Below are 13,204 nucleotides of genomic sequence, written 5' to 3' on the forward strand. Positions count from 1 at the left end.
TCAGGGTAGGTCCCTGCTTACCTTCACTGGCTTGTGCCTAATGAAGCTGTTTTCTTAAGGAAAATGCCAATTCCTGCAGAATCAAGCTTTGCAAAGACCTCCAGTAATAGGGAGATGTGACAGACAAAACCAGGTAAACAGGGTGAAAGCAACTGGCCTCTCTTCAGTAGAGCTGTGGGGGCTGAAGCATACATTAGATGCCTAAGTTAGGGTCCCATCCCAAAAAATCAGACACTTTCAAAAATGCTCTGGTACCTCATATATTTTTTTTAATTGAATTAGTAAATCTCTTTTTGCAAATTGTTGCAAGAAACGTGTGTTTTCCTTCAATTCCTTTTGAATTTCAGGATTTAGGTGAGGTTTTCTAGGTGTTAACATACCACTAACCGTGCAAAAACATGAGACAATGCCTCTTCTTGAAACACTGCACATGCAATATTTACTAATAAGAGCCATCTTCAGAGTCACGTTGGATATGTCTTTTTTTTTCATGTGCTCCAGGTAGGATGGCTACGGCGCAAAAGTATCATGTTCCTTGTTGCTACTCCCAGCTTTCTTCTTCGTCCTAACATGGTCAGGAAGAAATGGATGGTGACTGGCAGAACTGTACTTTTCTTTCTTCTTCTTCCTTCTTTACTGGGAGTCCTGTCTGCAGCTGGAGAAGGAAAAACACTGGGAAGAAACAGTATGAAACGCTTTATATAATTAAGAAGACAGCTGGAGCTAGCCTGGTAAATGACCTGTACTTTGGCAGGTCAGGTGGAGTATGACCAACCTAATGACCGCTGTCCTATGAATCACAGGGAACGGTAACAAACCTTTCGCACATGCCGTTCTTTTAAGAATTGGAAAGCTCGCCTAGATGTACCAGTTCACAAGATATCGCATCGCTCCTTCCCATCTGTGTTGTCTCGAGAACTGTCACCAATAGCGTTTAATGTCTTTGCGACTCATAGTCCCGGGTTTCAAAAGGTTGGTGGCAGCAGTCTTTTCCTTGAAGGATTTAGTGGTCACCAAAATGAGACAAAGAGGTGAAATGACTGAAGGTCACCCAGCAGGTCGGTGTCAGAATTGGGCAGAGAACCTCCTCCTTGCATCCTGGGGCTGGCCACTGACCCGGGCTCTCCGCAGAGCCTCGTTAGAGTGGTGCATTTAATCAGCTTCGCTCCGTGTCGTAATTCATTGTCTGTGCTGTTACGGATATCTAAAGGGTAGGGTTTTAACTTAGCAATCTGCTGTGTTATTGAATTAGTTTTATGTTGTGTTAATTTCTTTGTCTCATGGCATTCATTGCCTGTGATAATTGATGCACAATATATAACCGACTTCTGTATTCATTTGGGTAACTGCATTTAATTGCCTGGTATAAAATATGCGTGCTAAGTACAATCTGCTATGACTGCTATGACTGAGAAGTGCTCATTGGTATGGACTTGAGGGTGCTTTATCTTCGTGACAACCTGTCTGAGGAAAGACTAAATGTCTCCAACAACCCACCATCCAAGGACTGGTACTTGCATTGTGTCTGCAAAAAGAGAGACCACAAAAAGTGTAACATGGTATCGCTTTAAAAAGTGTTTGGCATTAAAATTTTGTTAATCTGAAGCGCTCAAATAAGGAAGTTTGGATTAACATCCCTGCCCCTCCCAAACCTCAAGGAACAGCAGCACCCAGAAGACTTTACACATTTTCTCCTGTAAATCAGGATTATGGCTTTATTTGCTCCTGACGTTACTCCCCTGGAGTAAAGCTACTCCCATGCACAAGTGTTTATAAATACAGATTTCTTTTACATATATCTTCAGGTCATTAATGCCCAGAGGAGTACTAATGAGTTATAAATCAGGAATGCTTTCTAAAGGTGTGATGTCAGTGAAACGGTGTTGATTAATGTCTGCTCAGGATACACAGGATTCCTGCATAAGCTTACGCTTTCCTGCCTGCTTAACCAGTATCACAGTGATTCCTTTTATTTTTAAGAAAGCAAGAATCTTTGCTATTAGATGTATTTCTCACCAAACACAGCACTTTCTGGTTTTTATATGACCCAGTGAGCGGGTTTATTTGTTTCCCTGGATTGTTTTGTTTCCAGAGTCATGAAGGGTATAATAGTGCAGTGTCTGAGCTATGCAAAGAAATGCTGAAATTTGCCCAAAGCTGATTTTACTTTAAGCATTAATGAAACCTTCCCCATCTGAATTTTCAGAAGTTTCTAAACAAAAGCTAATGTTTGAGTCTAAATCAGGTGTGAAATGCCTGTGAGATTATTTTAGCCGTATTATGTTGCTCTGTGTTAATGTAACCGGTGAGTTGTCAGTAGAAGGGATGTTCACAATTAGTATTTTTCTTTTTAAGAGAGCTAGTTTCTACAGGCTGTGTCCTTCAGGATGTGGCATTAGTTCTGCCTACAGCTTGCTGCAAATTATTCAGTGTTCACAGGTGCATTTATGCTTGTTATTCAGCTCTCTTCCACTGACAAAATAGCCTGCAGCGGTTCTCGGTTAGATAGGGCTAGTTCCACTTTAGGCTCCTCATGTGCTCTTTTGTGTTTTTTCCCCTGGTTCAGCCTGTGCTACATCCAGGTCCTGCTGATAAAACAGTAGACTTGATGGCCAGAGAGAAAGCAAAGCTGTCCAGAGCCAGCATGGGCTATGAGAGTATGTTTCCAGCAAGGACTTTCATGGCACATTGAGCAGAGTTGGTGGCATAGGACAACAGGAGTTTCAGCAATTAACCCCCCGATTGTGCTTTATTTCATATTCGCGGTGTTATGTTCTTCCTCCTCTGCCAGGACTTTAACAAATACTTGGGGCTAATTCATGAAAGTATACCAAAGTTTGAAAGATGTGGACAACCCGGTAGAAGCCAAACATCAAAAAAGTCACCTATTAATTCTCAGTAGGCTGAGGTGCATTTGTCTAGCCTAGTGCCCGCTTCTTCATGGACCAGTCCCCATTTCTGGCAGAGCTGGTACAACTGTGATGTGGGTTTGAGGAGAAGAGCGTGTAGAATTCATCAGCAGACCTCGTTCTGTCACCCGGTGCACACTTCTCAAGGCAGTAAAACAGGGGGAGAAGGGGTGGAAGAGACAGTCCAACACCCATTTTCTACCCTTTATCCCAGTAATCCGTACCTGCCTGAGATGCCTTTGCTCCAAAACCATGGGGCAGCACCTCCGTCCTCCCCAGTAATCAGGGTGATGCATTTTGGGGACAAGGAACTAGTGCACGGCGAGGTATGAAGAGGCATTTCATCGCGATTAGTTTTCAGACCCACCTTCCAACATCAATGCAACAAGGCTGCCTGTCACGGGAAAAAGTGAACCACTCTCATCTGGGCTATTCAGCATATATTTGTGAATCAGGATTGATTTGGGAATGATTCATAAAGAGCGAGGGGGGCTGTACTGTGTGAGAAGTAACTTATTGACAAGGATTAATTCAGCCTGCTCTACGCTTGAAATAGATGTTTGTGCTCAGAAGTTTACAGCCTGAGTGGAAAGAGCTAAGTACAAGTTTAAGGAGCTGAACAGGAGACACCCAGTTTTTAAAAACATGACATAAATCTTGAGTGGCTTGCCTTATGTTAGTCACATTCCCTGCAGAGGACTTCTGTTCAATGTTTGTTTGGTGTTTATAGATGTTATTTAAAAGCCAGTTTTATCATAAAATTATTTTATGTTATGTATAATGAATAGTGGAGATCAAATAAGAATGGGAATTGCAAATTCAAATATTAAGAGTTGATAAATATTGACTTTTAAATAGACCCACTGTAGATTTGAACAAAATGCTTTTTAACCTAGTATACTGGTTATTTGATAATTGCAACATACTAAAAAATGTGCAGCATTGCCTGATCCTGACTCTTTCTTCACTTTTACAGCCATTGATGTGGCCATGTTCCTATGAAGTGATCTGTACAGTGTCAGGGATCTATAATATAAAACTTTCTTGGCTTGTACTTTAGGCACATCGCATGAAAAAAACAAAAGCGTGGGAGGTACTAAGCTAAAGTATAGTGTAATCACGTTAATTGTGACTTCTCTAAAGATGAATTCTTAGGGTGTACATGTTGGAAACCTCTTAATTAAGGTCTTTCGAGTACTTTTTTAAAGACAGCACAAATACCTTAGGGCTGAACAAGTCACTGAGATGCACCTGCACAGCATCAATGACCTCCTCAAACAGTCGGTTGTTGGCCACTAGGACCAAACACGGTAAGTCAGAGCCCCCAGGCTACTGGCCAACCAAAAAAATAACGCAGCCCCCCCTTTGCCCCCAGTCACGGGTAACTAATGCACAAAGACTAACATGGGTAAGTATCTGTGATCATCCTCACCCCAGCGTTTTCTCCCGCTACTGGGAGTGCTGGGAGCTCACAGCCTTTGGTGACACCTCTCACCCATTTGCTCCTTCAGCCTCCTTTCCCACCAGCGATGCGCTGCCGCGGTGAGCTTCATAAATGACAACAGCGAGAGCAAGAAGTTACCCTTATGTAAAAAAATTCATGGTCTGACAGATACCTGATGAAAGCAACGTGGTTTAGCTAGAAGAAGGTATTCCACCTTTGCTTCAAGCTAACTAACCTTTGTGAGCCAAAGATACGGTGTTAGTTAAGGAGCAGGCATCATCCTCAGCTTTGTTAGGTTTTCTTACTTTTCCACGTCTCTGCAGGCTCCTTTCTGTAAATCATTGCGGAGTACTTTTTTTCCACTTTTCATCTCAGAACAGGAGACTATTTCCGTGAAAGTTGCAACATCAGTTAATTGTTAACAGTTTAAAAAAAAAAAAAAATCACATTCATCCCTTAATATGTTCTTTCAGCTGATGCCTTCATGCTGAGGAGGCTGCGTAGCTACTGATAAGACCTAATTTGTGAAAGGCTTTTCAGCGGTCCAACAGGTTCATACGTGGCACTGTTTGTTCAGCAGGCAAGGATGAGCGTTGGCTGAAACGCCTCTACCGCGGCCGCTAAATGCGTGCGAGGAGGCCGGGGCTGGTGATCCAGAGGGAGCGGGCAGGAGCTTCGAGTGGATTCCCAAAGCAGTCTGTTGTTTTGCAACGATGTTCTGACTGCAGCACTTGATAGCTGATTTCGTCTTTTCTCTTTCAGAGCCTAATGAGCTGTGTGTGGGCCCTGCATTCAGTGATATCCCATCTCAAGATGCTGCTAATACAGTAGTTAATTATTCCTAGCTGAAGAAGTCTAATAGGAGCAAAAGGAACCGGGGAAAAGCAATGGCTGCCGGTAAATATCTCAGGTCTGCAAAGGTCGTAAGAAAACAGCTGGAAGGAGCTGATTTCAGCTGTGACTGGGGAGGGGGAAGCAAAAATGTGTGATCACACCTTGTGTTTAGGGGTTCAGTATCAGAAACGTACCATTTCTTAGCTATCCAACCCACTGTTCCTTCCCCAAATCAGGAAAATCCATGCCTGGGTTCAGTCTATTTTGACCATATTCATGAGAATTCTCTTTTGTTTTTAAAACAAAACTTGGTATTTCCTATGGTGAATCAATTTGGTTTGACCTTTTTTTAGTTAGAGGCTAATATATTCTTCAATCTTTTACTGAAAAAAATTTGCACCTTATGGAAAACAAGTCTTTCCTTGGGGTGTGTTTGGTTCTCACAGCTTTCTAACAAGTTGCCACAGGTTATATATAATTAAATGATATCAGAGGATTTCAGGGCAATTCATTCAGGTTGGGAGGGGCCTCAGAAGGTCTCCAAGCCAACCTCCTGCTCAAAGCAAGGCCAGCCATAGGGTCAGACCTGTTGCTCAGGGCTTTATCAAGTTGAGTCTTGAAAGCTGCCAAGGGTGGCAACTGCACAGCCTGTTCCACTGCTTGACTGCCCTCATGGTGAAAAAGTTTTCCATATAACCAGCCTGAATCACTCTTGTTTCATTTTATGTCTGCTGAATGTTTCCAATGTCTTTATGTTTTGCTATCCAATGCCAAGCACGATTATCAATGGCCTAAAAGGTGAATCATAATTAAGAAACAGAACAAACCCAAAATAAGCAGTGGTTGTGACATCTCATTTTCGCTGAAGGTTTTGGTTAAAAATCCTGGCACGTTGACTTTTCTATTTACAGTGTGTTTCCTTTCTTGCAGCAGCTGATGGTTTGGGAAGTATAGCTATAGATACCACACAACTTAACATGTCAGTCACTGATCCGACAGCTTGGGCTACAGCTATGAATAACCTGCGGATGGTTCCAGTAGGACTAGCTGGACAACAGCTTGTAACAGGTAAGATTTTTCTTTTTTAAAGAGAACTCTTGTACCATCCCTGAATTCTTCGGGTCCTTTTAAAAATACATGGAATGATTTCTGAGGATATTATATTTTTATATTCTGAAAACATCACCTATGATTAATATTGCATACTGTGTATTAGGCTCTTCTTGTAGTCTGTATATAATCCATATTATATTTTAACCTTGTGGAAAAGCCAAAACTCTTTGGGGAAATTAAACAACTAAACCATCGATCTTTATGCTGGGTCAAGACCAGGAAGCAGGTCACATAAGAGAAACATTTTTTGCTGTTTCTCTGTACAAGAAGGATGTCTTGAGGTTCTGCCAAGGAATACCCTGGGCTGGGAACTCTTGACCAGAGAAAGATTTTGAAGTTATGTTAATTGGGCAGAAAATCCTGAAGCCTGTTCAATTCATATGCTCGGTTGATATAGTGAAGTGAAGCTTTCCTGTCAGGTGTGTGCTTATTTACTTTCTGTCTGACTCCATAAATTGAATTTCAAGAGGTTGTTCTTGTTTGATTTTGTCATTTCACTTCCCAAACATAGTTTGGGAGAGCGTTGCAGGGAATTGCTTATTCTAACAAGAATAAAAATAATATTTTGAAACCAGCAATGTTTCACAGACCAGCCTGGACATATGAGACTTCATTGTCAACAGTAGAGGCCCAATTAGTTGCGATTAAGAAAACTTTATTGCACCTGTGAGGTGCAGAAAAATTGGTTTTTTTATGGGTGGGTGCCCTATAGACACAAGCCACATGCCAGGCACAGGACAGATCCCCTCTGGAAGCTGCATTGCCACTTCAGCTGAAGAAGAGCTCTGCAACATCTGGATCAGAGCAGCATCCTCTCATGTCTGTGCCCGTCCATGTAGACATGGATGCAGTGAGCCAGGTTATGATGTAAATCACTGCCTGCCTCACCAGGGATGTGTGACGCTTAATTTTGGCCAAATATGTCCCCTTCTGACACTGGGAACCGAGTGGATCTGTGCCAGCCCACAGCTGATGGTCTGGCTCAGAATTACCTGTTTTACAGATGGGTAAACTAAGCTGCAAGAAAGCTGATTTATAATGAATCAATCTCAAGCAGAGAGTTTAGCTGGTGGAGGCTGTGAACTGATTCTTGGTCTCTGTCTTTAACCCCATGCTCCGATTAAAAGAAACAAGCAAAACCATCCGCTCCTCGGGAGCCAGTTCTCTTCAATGTTTTTATCAATGACCCGGGCACAGGAGTTGAGTCCACACTAAGTTTGCTGATGATACTAAATTAAGAGGAGCTGTTGATTCCTTTGAGGGTAGAGAGCCCTAATATAGAGATCTGGATAGATTAGAACGCTGGACAATCACCATCCGTATGATGTTTAACGAGGACAAATGCCAAATTCTGCACCTGGGACAGTATAATCCTGGATGTATCTGTGGATTGGGGGACAAGAGGCTGGAGTGCACCCTTGCAGAAAGGGATCTGGGGTTTTGGGTTGATGGGAAGCTCAATATGAGTCAACAGTGTGCCCTGGTGACCAAAAGGGCCAACCTGGGGTGCATTAAGCCCAGTGTAGCTAACCGGTCAAAAGAAGTGATTGTTCCACTTTACCCAGCATTGGTGCAGCCTCCCTTTGAGCGCTGTGTGTGGTAAGAAGGATATAAAAATCTTTGAGTGTGTCCACAGGGAGGCAACGAAGATGGTGAAAGGACTAGAGGGCAAGACTTAACAAGAGCAGCTGAGGATACTAGGTTTGTTCAGCTTAGAAAAGAGGAGGCTGAGGGGAGACCTCATTGCTGTCTACAAATTCCTCATGAGGGTGAGCGGTGCTGATCTCTCCTCTCTGGTGTCCAGTGATGGGATGCGAGGGAATGGCCTAGAGCTGCGTCACGGGATGTTCAGATTGGTTATTAGCACAAAGTTCTTCACTGTGAGGGTGGTGAAGCACTGGAGTAAGCTCCTCAGGGAAGTGGCCATGGCCCAAAGCCTGTTGGTGTTCAAGAAGTGTTTGGATGCTCTTCGATATATGGTTTAACTTTTAGGTTGTCTTGTGTGGAGTAAGGAGTTGGACTCAATGATCGTCGTGGGTCCCTTCTAACTCAGGACATTTTATGGTTCTATGTGCTGGGAGGGGAAAAAGCTTTTTCCATTTTCTGGTGGGGCTTTGCCTGCAGACGTTGTGCTCAACTTGAATGTGATTACCTCCAAACCTGAAAATAGCCACATGTCAAAATCGGCTGCTGCTGCTTTGATTTATAAGCATCTCATTTGCATATCCCGTGGAGGTTTGCCCACCTTTTTGTCTTCCTCTCTTCCTCTGTCTCTCCAGTTTCGGTGTAAACTGTGTCCTCAGGTGTGCTATGCAATCCCTACATGGCAGCCTCATCTCACGTGCAATGCTTTTCCCCACAAGGGAGGATCTCCAGGACTTTATTTCATTGCCAGCTCCCTACTGTAATTTCCATGATTATGTGTATCACGTATTGTAGGAGTGTTGTACAGGTCAGTTGGTATTTGTTCAGCATTTTCAATGTATGAAAGGTGCCATAAGTAATAAATATTAATTACTGAAGTGCTGCCTGATTTCTCTACGGGAGCAGAATAACTTCTTTTCTTTCCTTTTGCTTTCCTTTGTTTGAGAATGTCTTGTATTTTCAAGGTAAATAGGTGCTTTGACACTTCATTAGATTTCCTTATGATTCATAAGGTTTCGACACCTTTTCTTCATGGCAAATCCATAATGGCAAAACTAAAATTTTACCTTTAAAAGACTTACAGACTTATCTGCTATAATATATTTACTGTATCTGCATTTGTGGAGAGTTTGCATCACCATGTTCGACCAAATATCTAACTAGTCCTTAGCCCTTTCTGACCTTTTTCTTTTTTTTTGCTATTAATCCTAGCAATGAAGTCATCTTTGTCAGCAGTCACATATTGCTTTTGCTACTGTCATCTGTGACATTTCTCGGCAATGAAAATGACACACCCATATGCCAGTGCTAACTGTTTGTCTGTCTTTAAAAATTTATTTTATTCTTTTTTTCCTGCCTTGACGACAGCTAGGAAAGCAGTAAGTAGTTTAGATTGATCTTGGAGAGAGTGTGATCTTTCCTGGATATCTTTACATAACCTGCCATAGTCTGAAATTTGGTGTATGGTACTCATCTATATTCTGACATATCTCTTAGTTCTCTGATCTTCCAGTTTCTAAAGGACTTATCCATTCATGGCCTTTCCTTCCTCAAACTAACTGGTTCCTAATTCCAAAATTGCAGGGCGGTTTTGTTCCCACAGGTATGGAGCCCATGTGATCTACTAAGTCTTTTTAAAGGTTTTTAATGTGGGTTTTTTTGTTTCCCCCCCAACTGTTGTTAACTTTGCCGCTGTGTAACATGCTGGGATGCCTGCCTTGTAACAGAGTTATGTTCCCCACTTTGCAATCTGTGAAGCTCTTGCCTAGCCCGAGAGTTTTTTAAAATGGCAACTAAAGCTTCAGCAACATCTGGCCAACACTCTTCTCACAGCCTGCGATGTAGGCTGGCTGTTCTTGGTAACTAATCAATTTTAAGCACTGCTAACCTTTTAATACCAGTTTAGATGATATCTGCACTCTATTTAATTCCTTATCTCCCAGTGCTGTAAAATTGGATTTTTGGTCTGGGCAAATGTCAGAGCCTTTCATTTGTAAAGATGGGTTCTTGTTAATAGTTGTATAATATCTCTTCTGTTTCTACATATATTTTGCTTACACTTATTGTTATTCAGAAAGCTTACCTTTTTCCATAATATTTGGCTACTGCATTACATATACACTAATATATGCATTTATACATTATATATACATAATTCATATAATAAACTGTAGTTTAATAATGCATTAGTTAAAGTGTTAAAGATTGATGTGGAATAGTTATGGCTGAAAAGCATTTTCATTCTAAACCTTCTCTTTCAGCAGGTTATAATTTTTCCCCCAAAATTGCCATTTGGGCTGAATTTTCTCACGGTTGGTCTCAGCCCAGAGGAAAAAAAAAAATCTGGAAAGGTTGGAGAAAATCTGCTAAACTGCTTTTGAATTATCTAGGCTTTAAAATTGCTGTTTTCTATGCTTTGAGACTTTGAGAAGAATGGTCTGGTGTGAGGGGAAGGATAGTTTGTACTCCACCTTTTTGAGATCTGAATCCTCTTTGTGCACTCAGCAACTCTGATTCAAGCACATCTTTCAAGTACATTCAAATCTGCTTTTGTTACATTTTAGGGCTAGCAGAAAAACTGAGTGACCTCAGGCCAACTGAGAATGTATTATTTTGCTTTTGCATTGGTACATTTTAAAGGCAGTTTTCGCATTGCTGAATTTAGTGGTCTTACGCTTTCATTTGTTTCAGCAAATGGCATCAGGTCACCTGTTTTCTAAAGGAGGACATACTGCCAGGAAAATGATTTACTTCTCTGGTTCAGTTTGGTTCTCCTTTCACTAATGAACCATTGCGCCAAAAACCATGAAGCAATTTTGAGATGCTTTCCTCCAGACTGACTTGGATGACCTAAACATTTGTTAGTCAAAAATGGTGTATGTCAAAAAGTTGCCCAGTACAAATGAACATGAAGACTGGTGCATAAGTGGTAATTCTTTTAGACTTAGTTAAGCTCATGCCCTGTGCTGCATATTTGTGCTCTTACAGAGAAAAATAACAAACCACAAGGGCAGACATCTAAGATGAAAGTTACAGGTCTGCCTAGAAGTCAAGGGTATGCCTGAAAACTGATGCCTTCTACTTACTTACAGGATAATTATTAAGGCACACTTTTCCATGTGAGTCTGGCCAACATGCCTCAGCCTCAAGATATTAAAATTTTCAGTGGCCTCCAGTCTTGGTTTTGCTGAAGTTAGACTTTGACCACTTGTACAAAATCCTAGTGAAATCAGAGGCTAGGAAGCTTTGAAGCCTAACATCTTGCTTACCAAAAGACATAGAAAAAACCTAACACCATTTTTGTGGCCTCAGGCGTGTATTTTTTAGACACTGGGGGTTGTGAAATATTAGACACTTACATCAACCTTTCTGTTTTTCCATTTGTCTTTGCCTTCCCCACACACTTGTCTTTTGACCTGATTTCAGTGGAACATAGGAGCTGTCAGTTCCAATCAGGTCACCTCACTCAGGATTGTGCTTTTGACGGTGCTGAGTATCAGACACTTCACAGGGAGAGATGTACAAGGCAAATCAGCGCTGAAGTGCTGCTCCCTCTGATGGGCTTTCCTCTTGATCGCTAATATATAGAACAGGGTTCCCCAAACTAGAGCTTATAGTTCCAAATCAAGTCATAACTCGGCAAAACTTCACTTTTGGAAGCAGCGCCTGCGACAATAAGTGGTTGCAATCTTGAAACTGCAACCCCAGACTTACTTTTTGATAACAGAAAAAATTGGGAAATTTTGATCTAGAGACTCCTAAATGCCAAGACATGAGGTTAAATATCCCTCCCAGAATTTTGTTAGCTCAAGACCTCCAAGTCTTTGGAGATGTAATATTCAGACTCTCTCTTTCTTCAGAATGAAGATTGTAACTAAAGGCAATCAGTATATTCAGATTCCAATTAGTTTCAAGCATTTTTCCATATGATGGGCATATCAGGGGGAGGACTAGCATGATGGCTTTTCCTTCTCCTACTCACTCCAGTATCTCAAGAGGTCACTGATTCTTATGAAGAGGAGAAGACCTAGGGATTATTTGAGAAAAATGAAGGGTGGGCTGAGACTTAAGAATTCCCTCACCAGTCTGCCTTGGCTATGGAAAAGTCCTTTAAGCTCCAGTGTCTTTATACCATAAAATAGATGAGGTATGCTTTATGAATTATCGTCAACTGCAGATCATCATACGCTGACTAAATTGTAAACATATCCCTCATTGTTCTGGCTGTGTACTATTTTTGTAACGTTAATGAAGAAAAATCAAATAAAGTAGGAAATCAAGGTATATTAGATTATATTCAGCAGTTCCCCAAAGAAAGACTGTACATTAAGCAGTGCTGGAGACTTTAAGAAGTCAGCTGGCCAGACTCTGCCAACTCTCGTGTGTATACTTCTTCTTCTTTGGCCTCTTCATTACTGGGGGCTTGGAGCCACTGATACCCACCTGGCAGTCTCATTTTGTTTTACCCATGCTATCCTGTTACCTATTAAAGCTTCCTTTTTCTCCACCTCATTGCTTAGCCACTGAACCAATGTGCCAATGAGCACATTACTCGAATCACCCAAGACATGCCTAACAAAACACAGCTTCCTTTTCTGTAATTAATACTGAGCTCCTGTTAACCGAATACAGGGTCTGTCCACAAAAGTTTTAAAGTGAGCCACTTGTATTATGACCCGAAGATAGTCACTTTTTGTAGGAAAAAAATGCTCGCGCGTCTGTAATGGGTGACTAAAGTTTAGCACGCTCCAGATGTAAGTTTTGAAGTAGGCAGCTGGCGAAGGCAGTCCCCGCGCTCCTGTGCTCCTGCCCCTGTGAGCTGCGGACCACAAGTAGCTGCTGGAAGCGTTCAGCAGCCCGGTGGCACGGTAGCGTACGGCGTGTTCAGCCTTGTTCTGAACGCTGCGCTGGCTTGACGGCTGGCAGTAAAAGAAGATATAAACAGCCTTAAGGAAATCTGCTGAGTTTTCTGTAGGTTTTGCAAACCCCTTGAAATTACAAGGTATCTTCGGAAGGCATCTTTTCTGCTATCGTGGCTTCCCAACCTGTGGTACACATTGTGTTTCATTAACAAGCCAGCCTATGAAGCAAGAGAAATGTAGTAAGGCATACTCCGAAGAAAATCCTATCATTTTCCTAATTTTATTCTAGTTCCCTCCTACTTTATTTTTATAGTCTTCACTACAGAAACATTGTGTTTTAGTCCAGAGGAAAAGATTTACCATTTAAATTATCTGAATGAGCAATCAGAATAGTTAAA

The 13,204-nt window shown here is 41.7% G+C and overlaps 1 protein-coding gene across 1 annotated transcript in view; it reads left to right on the forward strand.

The window, feature by feature from the left end:
• ENOX1 (ecto-NOX disulfide-thiol exchanger 1) overlaps positions 1-13,204 on the forward strand; it is a 153,215-nt gene that overhangs the window by 10,572 nt on the left and 129,439 nt on the right. Inside the window, exons 2-3 of the mRNA XM_010583421.1 lie at positions 5,116-5,250; positions 6,118-6,255. Coding sequence (XP_010581723.1) covers positions 5,241-5,250; positions 6,118-6,255 — 148 coding nt within the window. The 5' untranslated portion in view covers positions 5,116-5,240. The remainder of the gene's footprint in view (positions 1-5,115; positions 5,251-6,117; positions 6,256-13,204) is intronic.

The sequence above is a fragment of the Haliaeetus leucocephalus genome, unplaced genomic scaffold (genome assembly GCF_000737465.1).
Source record: "Haliaeetus leucocephalus isolate CR32 unplaced genomic scaffold, Haliaeetus_leucocephalus-4.0 Scaffold897, whole genome shotgun sequence".
NCBI lineage: Eukaryota > Metazoa > Chordata > Aves > Accipitriformes > Accipitridae > Haliaeetus > Haliaeetus leucocephalus.